This window comes from Homarus americanus, unplaced genomic scaffold (genome assembly GCF_018991925.1).
Source record: "Homarus americanus isolate GMGI-L3 unplaced genomic scaffold, GMGI_Hamer_2.0 scaffold36970, whole genome shotgun sequence".
Classification (NCBI taxonomy): domain Eukaryota; kingdom Metazoa; phylum Arthropoda; class Malacostraca; order Decapoda; family Nephropidae; genus Homarus; species Homarus americanus.
The window spans coordinates 2,407,398-2,427,169 of NW_024740094.1; the positions used below are offsets into that span (position 1 = coordinate 2,407,398).

General features: G+C 43.8%; 1 protein-coding gene across 23 annotated transcripts in view; it reads right to left on the reverse strand.

Moving 5' to 3' along the window:
* LOC121875141 overlaps positions 1-19,772 on the reverse strand; it is a 317,156-nt gene that overhangs the window by 187,209 nt on the left and 110,175 nt on the right. For 21 of the 23 annotated variants that reach the window (XM_042379530.1, XM_042379534.1, XM_042379532.1 and 18 more), the window contains 2 exons: positions 11,115-11,129; positions 2,100-2,250 (listed from right to left, as the gene is read on the reverse strand). In XM_042379530.1, the coding sequence (XP_042235464.1) occupies positions 2,100-2,250; positions 11,115-11,129 (166 nt within the window). The remainder of the gene's footprint in view (positions 1-2,099; positions 2,251-11,114; positions 11,130-19,772) is intronic. The other 2 variants (XM_042379529.1, XM_042379535.1) reach the window with 1 other exon arrangement.

Below are 19,772 nucleotides of genomic sequence, written 5' to 3' on the forward strand. Positions count from 1 at the left end.
CACACGCAGACTGGTGACTTGATGGGGTGGGCTGGTGGCAGTGGGGTGGGCTGGTGACAGTGGGGTGGGCTGGTGACGGTGGGGTGGGCTGGTGACGGTGGGGTGGGCTGGTGACAGTGGGGTGGGCTGGTGACAGTGGGGTGGGCTGGTGACAGTGGGGTGGGTGCCTAAGGATTCTTGTTCACCAGCCAGCGTTACGTCACCACACCTTCTTTACCAGCTGACACACACACACACACACACGAACGCACACACACACATACACACACACACACACACACACACACACACATACACACATACACACACACACACACACACCACACACACACACAGTAACTCGAGGCCCATCAAGACATAAGCAGAGTGTTGTTGTTGACGACTTTGGGAGGGAGGGAAGGAGGGAAGGAGGGAAGGAGGGAAGGAGGGAGACTTTTCCTGTGTCATATTCCTTCCTCTATCTCCTTCAATTCCTTCTTTTTCCTCCTTCTCTCTCCCTTTTCGTTTTTCTCTTCCTTCCTTCCTTCATTCCCCTGTTTCCTTCTTCTCCCTTACCTTTAGTTTATCTCTCTCTCTCTCTCTCTTCTCTCTTTCTCTCTAACAAATTTGAAAGGTGTAAAACGGGTCTAGAACGCGTATAAAACTCGGTACAAGACACGAGAGAATAACACAGTCAGGTGGCGGTGTATGAGAGGGTGAGTTGCAGGTCATATTGATACAGTTCCCTCCCTCCCCTCCCCCTCTCAGAGCTGGACGTGTTGCTGAGGTCAACCCCTTCCCCCCTCACTACTCCCCACCACCACACCTCTCAACACCTCCCCTCCTTTACTATCTATCTATCTATCTATCTATCTATCTATCCCTATCAAAACTCTTATATACTACAGCCACAAGAACAAGCATAGGGTGCAAATAAACTAGCAACTGCCAGTCTCCCCAAAAATATACAACAGTTAACTGACTGTGATACATTAACTGGTGACGTGTGAATGTATCTGACTGTATCTGTGACAGTTAGTGGAGCCAGTTAGATCCTCAACTTTACTTACGACTAAAAAAAACAATAAACAAATAAATAAGTAAATAAAGTATAATTCAAGATGATGATTTATAAATAATAAATAAAAACATTAAAATAAATCAAGATAAAATTACAATTACATAAAAACACAAAGATAAATAAATAAGAGATAGAAAGAAATGAGAAAATAGAGAAAAGAAGGAGAGAAAGAGATAAAGGAAGAGAAGTAGAGGAAGAAGATCACCAAGAGGCAGTTTGAGTCAGAGAGAGAACACAGGTGAGAGGGCTCTCTCTCTCTCTCTCTCTCTCTCTCTCTCTCTCTCTCTCTCTCTCAGGGTTGAAATCGAACAGCAATTCACAGTCACGTCTGGCATCACCTGAATCCTCAAGCCATGTATGTCATTTAGAGAGAGAGAGAGAGAGAGAGAGAGAGAGAGAGAGAGAGAGAGAGGATCGGACCTTTACACTTTAAGTTAAGAAAAGTTACTTAATACTAACCGGTATTAAGTTAAACGAGACAGTGCGTTTAACGAGTGTTGATAGAGATACGACTTAACACTATCAACTATTGCATTAAACGAGGCATTGAGTTTAACGAAGTATATATCTTGTTATAAGAATGTTGCCTTGTCATCATTGAACCATTATTAGGTTCAACGAGACTAGTGGTGACATCATTAAACATCACTATAACAACAACAACAACAACAACATTCACTATACACCATAACTATCCCTCACCATCAGACAGTCTCACGCAGCCTCGTTAACCATCAACTATGTTATTATATTTACTTCACTATTAAACTCTAAACTCACTTTACCATTTTCTTTATTTCCTATTAAACCCATTTCCCATTTTCTTTAAACCTGATCTTACGTTTTCTTTGCTACTTACCATATTTTCCTTTAAATCCATGTCCATTTTCTTTTATGATCTATCCCCGTTTTCTTTTCTTCTCACAAGGGTAACTGCAACAGGGTGGGGGAGGGCGCTGGAGGGAGGGAGGGCGCTGGAGGGAAGGAGGAGGAGAGGGTGCTGGAGGAAGAGGAGGGGGAGGAGGACACCAATACTGACCTTAGACTTGTTGTGTACGTGTTGCTGTTGAAAGTCTGAATCAAACTCGGGTTCGCTGAAGTAGGACTGATCTTGCTCCCAGGCTCCACCGCCCTGGCCGTTGACTCCCTCACCCTCAAAGACCCTTAGGACAGACCGGTCACGGATGTCTCTGTAAGGGAGAGGACAAGAGGGCGATTAACACACGGTCATTTAGGCTGAGTTGTATATATCTGATGTGTAAATGGTCTTCAGTACTATATCGGGGTCTGGTGAGGTGGGACCGATATAATGAGTGACTGGGAAGTGAAGTATTGGTTAAGAATAGTGAGTGATTGAGAGGTGGATGGTAAGGAGAGAGGAGGGATGACTAAGGACATAGAAGGATGGGGTTGGAGGATGTGTGTGTGTGTGTGTGACTCTTAATACCCCACAGTGGGCAACACACAGTGAGAGGGACAAACACACGCAGTTAGCGACACCGAGTGAGGAACACACAGAAAGGAGGCACACACACACACACACACACACACACACACACACACACACACACACACACACACACACACACACACACACACACACACAGTAAGCGATATACAGTGGGCAACACACAGTGACAGACACACACAGAGTGAGCAACATACAGGACTAACGAGGAGTGCAGTATGTAGGCAGGAGGGGGAGAGGCGGTGACAAATATGCAGGAAGAGAGGGAGGGAAGGGAAGGAGGAAGAGACGGAGGGAAGGGATGGAGGAAGAGACGGAGGGAAGGGAAGTAGGAAGAGAGGGAGGGAGGCTAGCAGGTAGGAGTGACGAGGAAAGCAGAAAGGTAAGCAGGAAAAGAGGAAAGCAGGAAGGAAGGGAGTGAGGGATGTTAGCAGAAAGAGGAAGAGGAGAGAGAGAGGAGAGGAGAGGAGAGAGGAGGAGAGGAGGGGGAGAGAGAGAGAGATCCACATAACCTCACCTACAGCCACACTCTCAGCCACACTCTCAGCCACACTCTCAGCCACACTCTCAGCCACACTCTCAGCCACACTCTCAGTCACACGATCCTATTAACAATCATTAAAGTAATCTTAACCTCTGACCTCTCCCCCCTAAAGGTCAACGAAAGACCTCAGGTAGGGTGTACTAGCTAACGATAGATTATCATTATTCAGTTTCTACCTACCTGTCTGTACTTCCATAACCTGTAATTACCATAACCTGTACTACCATAACCTGTAATTACTGCCACCTGTACTAACCTAACCTTTAATTACTGCTACCTGTACTACCATGACCTGTAATTACTGGCACCTGTAAACCAGCCCTCTCCAATGACCTCATGAATAAGCTTCTTGGCCCGGAGTCTAAACCTGTCGTGTGGTTCTCATGAGTCTGATCGAAGAGCCTAATGACACACCAGCCAGCAGAGGTCATGGCAGGTGAGTCCACATGCAAATGACTTCACTGAGAGGTTTCCTACACGGGGTTTCGTATGCTAATGAGCTGGTGGTTGAAGGATGGAGGCTTCACCATATTGACGCTGGGCTAATGAGAGAGAGAGAGAGAGAGAGAGAGAGAGAGAGAGGAGAACAGTACTCGACATAACAAAACAGGGAAGCTTTTGCACGGGTCCTACACTGTGTTATTTCTCCAGGGGGTACAGCTGAGAGAACAGAGACCATATCACAGTACACACCCCTTAACCTCTCTCTCTAATACCAAACTCTTAGGTTATTATGTGTAGGTAATACTAGGAAGATACTTTTTAACAATAATAATAATAATAATAATAATAATAATAGTGATGATAATAATAATAAAGTGTTGAATACAAATTTTATTCCAGTCTTCAATAACACTAATGACTTCTTTATGTAAAATCCAGCAGTGTTATAGAAACAGTATACACACAGCCTCAGTATACAGACAGCCTCAGTATACACACAGCCTCAGTATACAGACAGCCTCAGTATAGACAGCCTCAGTATGCGACAGCCTCAGTATACACACAGCCTCAGTATACAGACAGCCTCAGTATACAGACAGCCTCAGTATACAGACAGCCTCAGTATACAGACAGCCTCAGTATACAGACAGCCTCAGTATACACACAGCCTCAGTATACAGACAGCCTCGACGCCTCAGTATACAGACAGCCTCAGTATACAGACAGCCTCAGTATACAGACAGCCTCAGTATACAGACAGCCTGTGATACAGACAGCCTCAGTATACGGACAGCCTCGTATACGGACAGCCTCAGTATACAGACAGCCTCAGTATACAGACAGCCTTCACACAGCCTCAGTATACAGACAGCCTCAGTATACAGACAGCCTCAGTATACAGACAGCCTCAGTATACAGACAGCCTCAGTATACAGACAGCCTCAGTATACAGACAGCCTCAGTATACAGACAGCCTCAGTATACACACAAGCCTCAGTATACAGACAGCCTCAGTATACAGCCTCAGTATACAGACAGCCTCAGTATACAGACAACCTCAGTATACACACAGCCTCAGTATACAGACAGCCTCAGTATACAGACAGCCTCAGTATACAGACAGCCCCAGTATACAGACAGCCTCAGTATACAGACAGCCTCAGTATACAGACAGCCTCAGTATACAGACAGCCTAGTATACAGACAGCCTCAGTATACAGACAGCCTCAGTATACAGACAGCCTCAGTATACACACAGCCTCAGTATACAGACAGCCTAATATACAGACAGCCTCAGTAGCGACAGCCTCAGTATACGGACAGCCTCAGTATACAGACAGCCTCAGTATACAGACAGCCTCAGTATACACACAGCCTCAGTATACAGACAGCCTCAGTATACACACAGCCTCAGTATACACACACAGCCTCAGTATACAGACAGCCTCAGTATACACACAGCCTCAGTATACACACAGCCTCAGTATACAGACAGCCTCAGTATACACACAGCCCAGTATACAGACAGCCTCAGTATACAGACAGCCTCAGTATACAGACAGCCTCAGTATAGACAGCCTCAGTATACAGACAGCCTCAGTATACACACAGCCTCAGTATACAGACAGCCTCAGTATACAGACAGCCTCAGTATACAGACAGCCTCAGTATACAGACAGCCTCAGTATACAGACAGCCTCAGTATACAGACAACCTCAGTATACACACAGCCCTGCATACAGACAGCCTCAGTATACAGACAGCCTCAGTATACAGACAGCCTCAGTATACAGACAGCTCAGTATACAGACCAGTATACAGACAGCCTCAGTATACAGACAGCCTCAGTATACAGACAGCCTCAGTATACAGACAGCTCAGTATACAGCCACCCTCAGTATACTAGAGACAGCCTCAGTATACAGACAGCCTCAGTATACACACAGCCTCAGTATACAGAGAGCCTCAGTATACAGACAGCTCAGTATACGGACAGCCTCGTATGGGACAGCCTCAGTATACAGACAGCCTCAGTATACAGACAGCCTCAGTATACACACAGCCTCAGTATACAGACAGCCTCAGTATAGACAGCCTCAGTATACACACAGCCTCAGTATACAGACAGCCTCAGTATACACACAGCCTCAGTATACACACAGCCTCAGTATACAGACAGCCTCAGTATACACACAGCCTCAGTATACACACAGCCTCAGTATACAGACAGCCTCAGTATACAGACAGCCTCAGTATACAGACAGCCTCAGTATACAGACAGCCTCAGTATACAGACAGCCTCAGTATACAGACAGCCCCAGTATACACACAGCCTCAGTATACACACAGCCTCAGTATACACACACAGCCTCAGTATACAGACAGCCTCAGTATACAGACAGCCTCAGTATACAGACAGCCTCAGTATACAGACAGCCTCAGTATACAGAACAGCCTCAGTATACAGACAGCCTCAGTATACAGACAGCTCAGTATACGTGACAGCCTCAGTATACAGACAGCCTCAGTATACACACAGCCTCAGTATACAGACAGCCTCAGTATACAGACAGCCTTGGATGGACAGCCTCAGTATACGGACAGCCCTCAGTATACAGACAGCCTCAGTATACAGACAGCCTCAGTATACACACAGCCTCAGTATACAGACAGCCTCAGTATACAGACAGCCTCAGTATACAGACAGCCTCAGTATACAGAAGCCTCAGTATACAGACAGCCTCAGTATACAGACAGCCTCAGTATACAGACAGCCTCAGTATACAGAGCCCCGCATACAGACAGCCTCAGTATACAGACAGCCTCAGTATACAGACAGCCTCAGTATACAGACAGCCTCAGTATACACACAGCCTCAGTATACAGACAGCCTCAGTATACACACAGCCTCAGTATACAGACAGCCTCAGTATACACACAGCCTCAGTATACACACAGCCTCATATACACACAGCCTCAGTATACAACAGCCTCAGTATACACACAGCCCAGTATACAGACAGCCTCAGTATACACACAGCCTCAGTATACAGACAGCTCAGTATACACACAGCCCGTATACAGACAGCCTCAGTATACACACAGCCTCAGTATACAGACAGCCTCAGTATACACACAGCTCAGTATACAGACAGCCTCAGTATACAGACAGCCTCAGTATACACACAGCCTCAGTATACACACAGCCTCAGTATACACACAGCCTCAGTATACACACAGCTCAGATACAGACAGCCCAGTTCACGCCAGTATACAGCGCCTCAGTATACAGGTGACAGCCTCGTATACAGACAGCCCAGTGTACAGACAGCCTCAGTAAACAGACATCAGTATCACACACCTACACATACAGGTAAGGGGGAACTATTATTAATACCTGTCACCTGGATTATCACCTGGCTGTAAACACGTGTAATGGTTCATCACCTGAAGATTAGCACACCCAGCTTATTTAACCTGATGATTAGCAATACCTTAATCTAACCTAACCTAATGTAACCCAACGTAAATACAGGAGCTAACCCTCCATTAGGAGAGAGAGAGAGAGAGAGGAGAGAGAGGAGGGAGGAGAGAGAGAGAGAGAGAGAGAGAGAGAGAAGAGAAGAAACAACCATTTGTCTCCCGCGTTCATTCATGTTTATTAATGCTGATCATTAACCATGTAAATGTTGTGTCTAACTAGTGCTGCTGGATGGTGCTGACCTGCCCTGACCTGCCCTGACGGTGCTGACCTGCCCTGACCTGCCCTGACGGTGCTGACCTGCCCTGACCTGCTCCTGACGGTGCTGACCTGCCCTGACGGTGCTGACCTGCCCCGACGGTGCTGACCTGTTCCTGACCTGCCCTGACGGTGCTGACCTGCCCTGACGGTGCTGACCTGCCCTGACGGTGCTGACCTGCCCTGACCTGCCCTGACGGTGCTGACCTGCCCTGACGCTGACCTGCCCTGACGGTGCTGACCTGCCCCTACCACACTGTCCTGATGATGCTGTTGTAATTGTTGTTGTTGTTACCGTCAACACTGTCAGGTAATTAGAGCTTGTTTCCACCCAGTAATACACGACTCTGTATAAACACACTGCCAGGAGCTCCACACCTCGCTATAGTGTAAAGACATCACAATATATGTTATGGTGTTCACGTGTTGTTCAGGGTCACAAATAACAGAGGGAAGGGAGGGATGGATGGGATGGGATGGATGGGATGGGATGGGATGGGATGGGATGGATGGGATGGGATGGGATGGATGGATGGGATGGGATGGATGGATGGATGGATGGATGATGGATGGATGGATGGGATGGATGGGATGGGATGGGATGGGATGGGATGGATGGATGGATGGATGGATGGATGGATGGATGGGATGGGATGGGATGGATGGGATGGGATGGATGGGAGGGATGGGATGGGATGGCTTCAAGTACAATACAAAACAGTTTAGGTTAGGTTAGATTAGGTTTAGTGTTACCTGGATAATTCAATAGTTTTTATAGTGATTGGATAATTTTAAGGATGGATAGATGGATAAAAAGGACAACTCCAAGGACGATGGATTGATAAAAGGATAGGTAGATAGATAGATAGATAGATAGATAGCGGAGAAGATACACTGACAAAAAGACAGACAGACAGACAGACAGACAGACAGACAGACACAGTAATGTTTCAAAGCATAAGATGTTACTTCTGGGAGGGGAAGGACATGCAGAGCCTAGTACTAGAAGTTTATAAGGTGAAGGAAGTGAAGGAAGTGATGAAGGAAGGGTGGATGGGGTGGAGGGGTGAAGGAAGGGGTGAAGGAAGGGTGGAGGGGGTGAAGGAAGCGTGGAGGGGGTGGAGGAAGAAGTGAAAGAAGGGGTGAAGGAAGCGTGGAGGAAGGAGGTAAAGGGGTGAAGGAAGGGAACGAAGGCAGGAGATTGAAACGAAAATATTGTTCAAGAATTAATTATGGATGATTATTATGTGTGTTTTCAGATTAATTGGATAATATTAACTAAATCTGAGGGAAGAGAAAAACATGTTTAGATTAATTAAGATCGGATTAATTATCTACTCTTAATCCGGGAATAGATTATATACATTTACAGATTAATTATAATTTCAGTGATAATATTTTCCTACTTTTAAGGAATAAATTAAATATGAGATTAAATATATCATATTTTCCGTATCTAAATACTGAAGAGGTCTAATGGTGTGTTGTTAAATACAGGTGTGTTGTTAAATACAGGTGTGTTTCTAATGCACTTAAGGTCGTAATGTTTTTGTACACCTGAGTAATTAAGCCAATACAGGTGTGTTAAGAGTAAGGTGTGGTAATTGATTATCTGTTTTGGTTTTAGGAATTAAGAATAATGAAGAGACGTATTGTAGGTGAACCTTGAGCCATTAATAGTGAACCTTGAGCCATTAATAGTGGACCTTGAGCCATTAATAGTGGACCTTGAGCCATTAATAGTGAACCTCGAGCCATTAATAGTGGATCTTGAGCCATTAATAGTTAACATTAAGCTATTAATAGTGAACCCCGAGCCATTAATAGTGAACCTCGAGCCATTAATAGTGAACCTCGAGCCATTAATAGTGAACCTCGAGCCATCAATAGTGAACCTTGAGCCATCAATAGTGAACCTTGAGCCATTAACAGTCAACCTTGAAACCATTAAGTGAACCTCTATATACCGGAATTATCTCTTCATATAATCCGTTAAATGGAGATTTCACTGTAAACAAACCCTGGCCATGGGACAGAGGAAGCCACTGTATTCAACCGCCTTCCCTTCCTCAACTGTCAAGGTAGGAGGAACCCATTCACAGCTGGATCGACTGGGGGATGCCCTGGGTACGAACAGGTGACTTTTACGACAGGAGGCGAATGTTTTATCCACTTGGCCGCCAAACTCCCTGGGCATGTCTAAGGGTATGTAGTAGCCCTGGGCATATCAAAGGGTATGTAGTAGCCCTGGGCACGTCTAAGGGTATGTAGTAGCCCTGGGCACGTCTAAGGGTATGTAGTAGCCCTGGGCATGTCTAAGGGTATGTAGTAGCCCTGGGCATATCAAAGGTATGTAGTAGCCTAGGCATATCTAAGGTATGTAGTAGCCTGGGCATGTCTAAAGGTATGTAGTAACCTGGGCGTCTGAAAGGTATATAGTAGCCTGGGCATATCCCAAAGGGAATGTAGTAGCCTGGGCATGTCTGGGGTATGTGGTAACCTGGGCACGTCTAAGGGTATGTAGTAGCCCTGGGCACGTCTAAGGGTATGTAGTAGCCCTGGGCATGTCTAAGGGTATGTAGTAGCCCTGGGCATATCAAAGGGTATGTAGTAGCCCTGGGCACGTCTAAGGGTATGTAGTAGCCCTGGGCACGTCTAAGGGTATGTAGTAACCCTGGGCACGTCTAAGGGTATGTAGTAACCCTGGGCACGTCTAAGGGTATATAGTAGCCCTGGGCATATCAAAGGGTATGTAGTAGCCCTGGGCATATCTAAGGGTATGTAGTAGCCCTGGGCATGTCTAAGGGCACATAGTAACCCCGGACATGTCTAAGGGTACAATCTTAAGAGACTGGAATGATCTCGGTACAGTAAGACATCTATTCAGACTTAAACCAGATAGGACACGGACATGTCTAGTAACTGGGACATGTTTCAGACTTTAAGACATTTTAGGGTAGGATTTTTAGGGATACTGGGGACATATAAGGTATTTTAAGGGGAAATTTTAAGGGGACGAGACATTTAAGGTGTTATGGTATTCTAAGGATTTTTTTAGGGACGTTGGGATATTTTAGGGAAACTTTAAAGAAGATTGGAAAATAGTTAAGGTTTGAGACATTTTAGGGAAATTTTTAGTAACGTTGGGAAATTTTAGGGAAAGTTTAAAGGAGATTGGAAAATAGTTAAGGCTTTAAGACAGTTTGGGAAGAATTTTAAGGATGATTTCTGAGACACAGGTCAATTAAGGGAGATGAGGATGTTAGGGATTTTAGGAGCCAGGAATATATTTAAGGTATAATTTATTTTTAGGGACAAGTGCATGTGTAAGTAGACTAAGGTAGATTGAGGTAGGATGAGGGATCTTTTAGGTAGACTGGGATAGATTTAGGTAAGGTGAAGGATGTTTAGGTAGAAGACTGGGATACGTTCAGGTAGATTGGGTGAAAGTTCAGGTAGAGGTAGGGAGGGAGAGAGAGAGAGGTAGGGAGAGAGAGGTAGAGGTAGGGAGAGAGAGGTAGAGGTAGGGAGGGAGAGGTAGAGGTAGGGAGAGAGGGGTGGGAGTGGGGAGAGGGGGTGGGGGTGGGGAGAGGGGGGTGGGGTGGGGAGAGAGGGGGTGAGGGAGGTAGGGAGAGAGAGGTAGAGGTAGGGAGAGAGAGGTAGAGGTAGGGAGAGAGAGGTAGAGGTAGGTAGAGGTAGGGAGAGAGAGGTAGAGGTAGGGAGTGAGTAGTAGGAAGAGTTAAATGAGGTAGAGGGAGTTAAGGGAGGGGGCAGGGAGAGGTAGGGAGTGTTAAGGGCGTGTGAGACAACTCTAGCAGGGAGTGAGTGGTGACATGCTACTGATGGTAGTCGCACTAACCTCTCTAGTCTCCGGCTGTTATGAAGAGCAAAGTATCACACATTTAGTCCACGTCATCATCAATAAACATATATACATATATATATACCGTATATATACCCTACATATACGGTTCATATACTGTACATATACGGGTTAATACATGGCATATACAGTAAAAAAATCCATTAAAATTAAAAAAAAAAAATATCTTTATTTTATCCAAAAGTATAAATACATAAATATAAACAATATATATTACTGTAACTTTTTTATGTAGTGAATAATAATACATAAACAAGAAGATTGGTGAAATACAGCAATACTACAGTACAGTTCGTAACACACTACAACACCTTACTAAACTCTATCTTATATATAACGCTGACGAATACAGCCACTTGTTACAATATACTACAGTAGTGTCATACAGAATACAGTGTGAAGAGAGGCATAAATACAGGAGGTGGTATAGTTAAACGCATTTAGGGCATCGAGGGTATGTTTAGGCATATGGAATACCTGTTGACCCGTCATGGTATTTATGCTAATTAATTAAAGGTATATTCGACGTGTTTATGTTAGTAAGTTTTAACCTGTATTGGAGAAGTGGTGGTGATGGTGGTGATGGTGGTGATGGTGGTGAGGATGGTGGGGATGGTGATGGTGGTGATGATAGTGAGTGTTGGTGATGGTGAGTGTTGGTGATGGTGAGTGTTGGTGATGGTGAGTGTTGGTGATGGTGAGTGTTGGTGATGGTGTTGGTGATAGTGATGGAGACGTTGGAATAATCACCATCATCTTAATACTACTTCAGGCGCTAATTCCCAACACACACACGGACACAATACGACTTCCCACCGACCAAGGACTCTATCACCCGACCAACTGTCTCTCACGCCCGACCAACTGTCTCTCACGCCCGACCAACTGTCTCTCACGCCCGACCAACTGTCTCTCACACCCGACCAACTGTCTCTCACGCCCGATCAATTTCTCTCCCGACCGACAACAATCTCTATTTACTGTTGCTAATAATAATAATAATAACACACACACACACACACACACACACACACACACACACACATTAATACATGTTTATTTCCACTACCGACCTCTAGTTCCGCCTCAGCTAACTAACCTTTTGATATAAACAATTTAACATGAGTGAATTAACTTGAGCGGATTAACATGAGTGAGTTAACATGAGCGAATTAACACGAATGGCTGAAAAAAGCAAACATGTTGAATATGCAAAACAGCAGGAGTCAAATTTAACCTTCTAATACAAGTTTGTTTACATTGGTTAATTCTTTGTTTGTATTATTAGCCCTTGTTTACATTATTAGCCCTTGTTTACATTATTAGCCCTTGTTTACAATATTAGCCCTTGTTTACATTATTAGCCCTTGTTTACATTATTAGCCCTTGTTTACATTATTAGCCCTTGTTTACATTATTAGCCCTTGTTTACATTATTAGCCCTTGTTTACATTATTAGCCCTTGTTTACATTATTAGCCCTTGTTTACATTATTAGCCCTTGTTTACATTATTAGCCCTTGTTTACATTATTAGCCCTTGTTTACATTATTAGCCCTTGTTTACATTATTAGCCCTTGTTAGCCCTTGTTTATTATTACATTATTATATTATTAGCCCTTGTTTACATTATTAGCCCTTGTTTACATTATTAGCCCTTGTTTACACTATTAGCCCTTGTTTACATTATTAGCCCTTGTTTACATTATTAGCCCTTGTTTACATTATTAGCCCTTGTTTACACTATTAGCCCTTGTTTACATTGGTTACGTCTATAAATAGTGATAAACCTTCCGTACCCATGATCATTGCTCCTCTCCCACGCCCTCCCACGCCCTCCCACGCCTCTTTTATCTTCTCCCACATCTCTCCCACCCCACGCCCTCCCACGCCTTCCCACGCCCTCCCCGCCTCTTTATGTTCTCCTACATCTCTCCTCCCACGCCCTCCCACGCCCTCCCACGCCCTCCCCACGCCTCTTTTATCTTCTCCCACATCTCTCCCACGCCCTCCCACGCCTCCCACGCCCTCCCACGCCTCTTTATCTTCTCCCACATCTCCCACCCACGCCCTCCCACGCCCTCTCCACACCTTCCCGATGACGTGTTTCAAAGCAGTGTGTGTTGAGTAGTCTGGGTAGATAACAGGACAGACACACACAGACAGGCAGACAGACAGACACACAGACAGACACATGGACAGACACACACAGACAGGCAGACAGACAGACACACAGACAGACACATGGACAGACACACACAGACAGACACACAGACAGACACATGGACAGACATAAAGACACACAGGCAGACTAACAGAAACAACAGACAGTGAAACAGAGAGGCAGACAGACATAAATAGACGGGTAGATATAGATGATGGTAGACAAAACAATAAAATATAAGGAAGACAGAAACACACACACACACACACACACATACACACACACACACACACATACATACACACACACACACACACACACACACACACACACACACACACGCACGCACACACACACACACTCACTCTTCCACACACACACACTCCACACACACACACACACACTCTCTTCACTCTCTTCCCTCTCCCCCTCTCTTCCCTCTCCCCTCCCGTCCTAGTTCATACCTCGAGACAGAATTTATGTCATCCAGCCAATCAGGGACTTAAGGAGGATTAGGCTAATCCCCGAACCCAAGCTACCGACGAGAGATTGGTAGGGGGGGAGCAAGTGTGTGTGTGTGTGTGTGTGTGGCAGGTGTGTGTGTGTGGCAGGTGTGTGTGTGTGGCAGGTGTGTGTGTGTGTGAGAGAGAGAAAGAGAGATAGAATACGTATATGTTTTTTTTTTTTATTGGGCACTCCCCTACATCCTTGTGTAAGGTGAAGCGCAGAAGCGTTTACAGCGCCCAACAGGGAAGCATGCTAAGTTCATGCTTGCCTTTATGTCTCATGAGTCAAGGGCGTAGAAGCCTGAGGAGTCAATGGTTTATGTCATCAAGTTATTGGAAGCTCCAACAACTTGTCCCTGAATACGAATTCGCAACTTTCGATTTACACCAGGTACCTACTGTACTGCTAGGTGAACAGGGACTAATGGGGGCTAGGAAGTGTGTCCAGACAACTTCCACCGGCCCGGGAATCGAACCCGTGGCATCTCGCTTGTGAAGGCAAGAGCGGTACCACTCTACCACCAGCACCCCCTACGTTAATGGTAAGAATGTTTTGTCAGATGCCGAGAGGGAGGGAGGGAGGGAGGGAGGGACAGAAGATTAAACGAAGGAGGAAGACGAAGATAATTAGAAGAATACAGAGAAGGATAGAAAATAATAAAGCATGAAGAAGATAATGTAAAGACGGAAGGAGGAGGAGGAGGAGGGGAAAAATCTCCAGCCATTACCACTCATCCACACCATGTTAACCTGTCTGACTTTACCTGCTATCTTAAAACACCTGGACCCCTCAGGTTAATTAAGTCAGCCTCAGAGAAATGAAGGCTTATTCTTTACTCATTGGTCGAGGAGGAGCAGCTCTGTCCATGACGTCATCTAAGCTGTTCTATGAGTGGCTGTTTTAACTGAGAAATTGAAAGTGACGTCATCTATACTTTAACAGGATTGACTCGTGTTACTATTACGCAAATCTTTAGCTGTGACGTCAACGAAGAACTATTTCCTGATTGGTCTTCGTCATGAAAACCATATGTGACGTCATTCGAGAGATTTTGCCCAGATTGGCTAATGCGATCAAAAGTGTAACGTCATTAAAGACACTTCATAGTCGGATGCCAAACGAAGGAGGAAAATAAAAGACGAATAACACCTGAGAGAGAGAGAGAGAGAGAGAGAGAGAGAGAGAGAGAGAGAGAGAGATAGAGAGAGAGAGAGAGAGAGATAAGCGGCAGCAGGTGGCGTCTCAGGCTGCTCTAAGACGCTCCAGTTGGTCACCGTCTCCACCATCTCCTCCCACGACTTATCCTTGTACCTACCCGTTTAACATCCACTTATAAACACTTTAATACTTCTAACTCACTTAACATACACTAATAAACACTGAACATTCCCCCAAACAATTACGTCACACTTCCCCACTAATGAGGTCACCGCCTGAAGCCCCGTGTGATGTCATTAAATAAACACGAGAGAGAGAGAGAGAGAGAGAGAGAGAGAGAGAGAGATTTAAAACTGTCTAGTAATCACACACACACTTTATACGTTAATGTATGTATGTATGTATGTATGTATGTATGTATGTATGTATGTACTTTGCTAAGAGGTTATCCAGGTGTTGGGGTAATTACCTGGCAAGTTACCTGCAACATCCTTGACATAATTACAGGTAAATTACCGAGTTAACTGTTGGCTGTATCCGTCACCTACCTGAGTTATACGTTTACACATCCTGTTATTACTATTATTATTATCATTATTTTGAGGTATCGTTCTTGTTTTACACACACACACACACACACACACACACACACACACACACACACACACTAACACACACACACACACACACACACACTAACACACACACACACACACACACACACACACACACACACACACACACACACACACACACACACACACACACACACACACACACACACACAGCCTCATATGCATATCTCACCTTCCTTCTCACGTGTACAAACTTTGGGTGTTGAAAATGGTGATGAATGAGAGCCGAGTTATCTCAGACAGACAGACAGACAGACAGACACACAGACAGACAGACAGACAGACAGACAAACAGACAGGCAGACAGACAGACAGACACACAGACAAACAGACAGACACACAGACAGACAGACAGACAGACAGACAGACAGACAGACAGACTGACAGACAAACAGACAGACATACAGACAGACAGACAGAAATAAACGTTATCCCAGATGCAGATAAAAAAAATTCTTGATAATTTTTAGAAAGAGAATTACAAATGATCGCATTTTTGTTTTTTACAGACATCTTACGTAAATTATTGCGTTTTAAATTTATAATGGAAAATATAGAACGAGAATAAATACATGAGAAAACAAAATGCGTATTATTTTTATATTTCACTAATTATAAAAAATTCGCGTACAATACCAACAGGCAAATTATAATGGGCACAGCACCTAGAACAACTTTACTCTATTGCAATTATATTCAATGACAGTTATTGACACTAAGTACTGTGATGCAAATTATATCACCAATTCACTAACACAATTCGCACTTAAGTTCACCGTAAAATAAATCGCAAAAAAATACCAAAAAAATATATTCAACTTTTCGATCTAAAATTGTGATTAAAAACTCTAAGTCAAATTTGTTTCTTCGATTTATTTTTTTATAAGTAAGTTGTGATATTCTTTTTTGTAAGCAATATTTAAGTAGTGTATCTCTAATTTGTACTTGAAAGTCAATGTTCTCTAATGCACTTACTGTACGCACTTAAGGCCGTTTTGTAAGTGTTTCTAAAGTACTTATCTCTACTAATCATCTATACCAACCAAAATCTTCCCCGGTTTAATAATAATAATAATAATAATAATAATAATAATAATAATAATAATAATAATAATAATAACAATAACAACTCATCAAGATATTAAAATTTATGCATAAAAAATACATTAAATTTAAGTTTATTAATAAAAAAAAATCGCCTTATAAAACGGAATCTAAATATTAATTAATATTTTCTTGTTATAAAAAAAATTCTCGTTAAAAATTAAAATACTAGTAATTTATTTCTAAAGATAAGAAAATAAAATAAATAAAATCCTAAACACTTTATTATTTTTTTCTAAACAATAAAAACAAAAAATACATTGAAATCCACTCTGAATATCCCCCAAAAACACCAATATAAACACACCCCATTGCATATCGTTCCAAAAATACACCCCCACCCACCCCCCACCCCCACCACCCCCCCGGGCATATATTTTCCCCTTGAGCTTCAATATATTCACATACACCAACTGAGCCGAGCACTCTACTGAAACAAACTCCTGTGGTTAGGTTAGGTTAGGTGTACAGTAAGTCACATTTTTCACGAAACTTTGTAAATTTTATCGCTTAGTTTCCTGTAGTAATTTGTAGCTTTTTCTCAATGTTGTTATGTAGGGAAAAGTACTTATTTACTTATGTAGGGAAAAAAAATATGGAGATTTTGGGGGGTAATTGTCTGGGTATCTTTGGCTTACAGACAGACAGACAGACACAGACAGACAGACAGACAGACAGACAAACACCAACATAACTCATCAATCACAAACACAACCACGCTGTCACCACAACCACGATCCTAAACCACTACAACCACTATTATTAACCACAACCATTACTACCAAAACAACAACAATTACAACCCAAAACCCCACAACCACAACAATCCGCACAACCACCATTACATCCTTTAGCATCTACCACAACCAACAATCACTACCACAATCAACCACACACACGGGCCACAACCACAAACGATAGCCCATAAGATTTTCTCTACTGGGGTAATGCTGAGGTGGGAGTGGGGGAGGAAAGGAGGGGAAAGGAGAGGGAAGGAGGATGAGTGAAGAGAGAGGAAACAAGAGGAGAAATAGGAAAGGCAGAGGGAGGATAAGAGTTCGTTGAGAACGTCAGAGGAGGAGGAGGATGAGGAAGGAATCGTTCACGCCGGAAAGAGCAAGTGGAGAGAGAGCATTGTTCCAGTGGTACTAGGCATTGTTCCAGGAGGTGGTGGTTAAGAGTTCGTTGAGAACGTCAGAGGAGTGGGAGGCATTGTTCCAGTGGTACGGGGAGTGGTACTAGGTGGTACTAGGGCATTGTTCCAGTGGTACTAGTGTGAGGGAGGAGAGGAGAATCAGTGGTACTAGTGTATGGGGCATTGTTCGAGCATTGTTCCAGGTTACTAGTGTGTGGGCATTGTTCCAGTGGTACTAGTGTGGGTAATGTGTGGGGCATTGTCCAAGTGTGTGGGCATTGTTCCAGTGGTACTAGTGTGTGCATTGTTCCAGTGGCTAGTGTGTGGGGGCATTGTTCCAGTGGTACTAGTGTGTGGGGCATTGTTCCAGTAGTACTAGTGTGTGGGGCATTGTTCCAGTGGTACTAGTGTGTGGGGCATTGTTCCAGTGGTACTAGTGTGTGGGGCATTGTTCCAGTAGTACTAGTGTGTGGGGCATTGTTCCAGTGGTACTAGTGTGTGGGGCATTGTTCCAGTGGTACTAGTGTGTGGGGCATTGTTCCAGTGGTACTAGTGTGTGGGGCATTGTTCCAGTGTGTGTTCGTGTTAATACATGACCTTAAATGACCCAATACACCAATAATAACGAACAAACTTGACCTAACATTATAAGAGTTCACCCAAAGTCGAACAGGCGATACTTCCTCGAACACGATTTACAATATGTTGCTTGTAAGTCATTTGTAAGTGTGTCATGTACTTGTTTATATTTACTTTACACTTTATATGTCTCTATGTTAGCTGACACTACACCAACGTCAGCATCACCCTCGCTGACATCACTGACATATTCCTGACTTTCATGACGTCAATTACTACAAGAACTTATGAGATGGTCAGCCTTCCTCCCTCCCACCATCACCACCACTCCTACTACCACCACTACTACTACCACCACTACCACTACCACCACTACCACCATTACCACCACCATCACCACTACCACCACCACCACCACTACCACCACTACCACCATCACCACTAAAGAATTAACAAGGGGTTTCCTAAACACTCCCCCAGTGAACGAATTAAAACCCATAGAGCACTAAGTCACATACCCCTCACATACAAACACCGCCTTCTGTTCACTCTCCATAAGGTCGTATTTACTTTCACCAATAACAGATAGTGATTTTAAGCCCCTCTAGACCTCACGCCGCCACCAAATATAGATTACTCGATTTAAACTGATTTTTGTTAACGTAAATTTCCGAGTGAAAGTTGACCCCAGACAGATAGAACTTTACACGATCAAGTTTTAAGTTTTTTGTGGCTAAGTTTTCAAGAGAGACTTAATTATTTGTTGTTGTTTGTAGTTTAGAAGAGAGGGAAATAAATTGGTTTATTTTTCTGGGTTTGGTTCACCTGACACCTGCCTCACCTGACACCTGCCTCACTTCTTCCTCACCTTGCTAGTCTGGTTAAACTCACCTGACCTGACCTGACCTGACCTGACCTGACCTGACCTGACCTGACCTCATTTCATTTCTAATTTTACCTTACCTGACCCCTGATGCTATTTAATTCTTCCTAATTTTACATTGTTAGTGGTGTTTTTGGTGTGGTGGTGGTGGTGGTAATAGGCTGTTTAGTCACCTCAGAACTCATCAACCTAGGTGACATCCTTAATAACTCATATCATTGTATCATAGCTGGATGGTCGTCATACTTGATTACCAGTGACAGCAAAGTAGTAGTAGTAGTAGTAGTAGTAGTAGTAGTAGTAGTAGTAGTAGTAGTAGAAGTAGTAGTAGTAGTAGTAGTAGTAGTAGTAGTAGTAGTAGTAGTAGTAGCAGTAGTAGTGTGTGTGTGTGTGTCCCTTTTGTCAGCTAACCTTTCTATAATGTCAGCTAACAATCCCCTTGTCAGCTAACCCTCCCCCTGTCAGCTTTT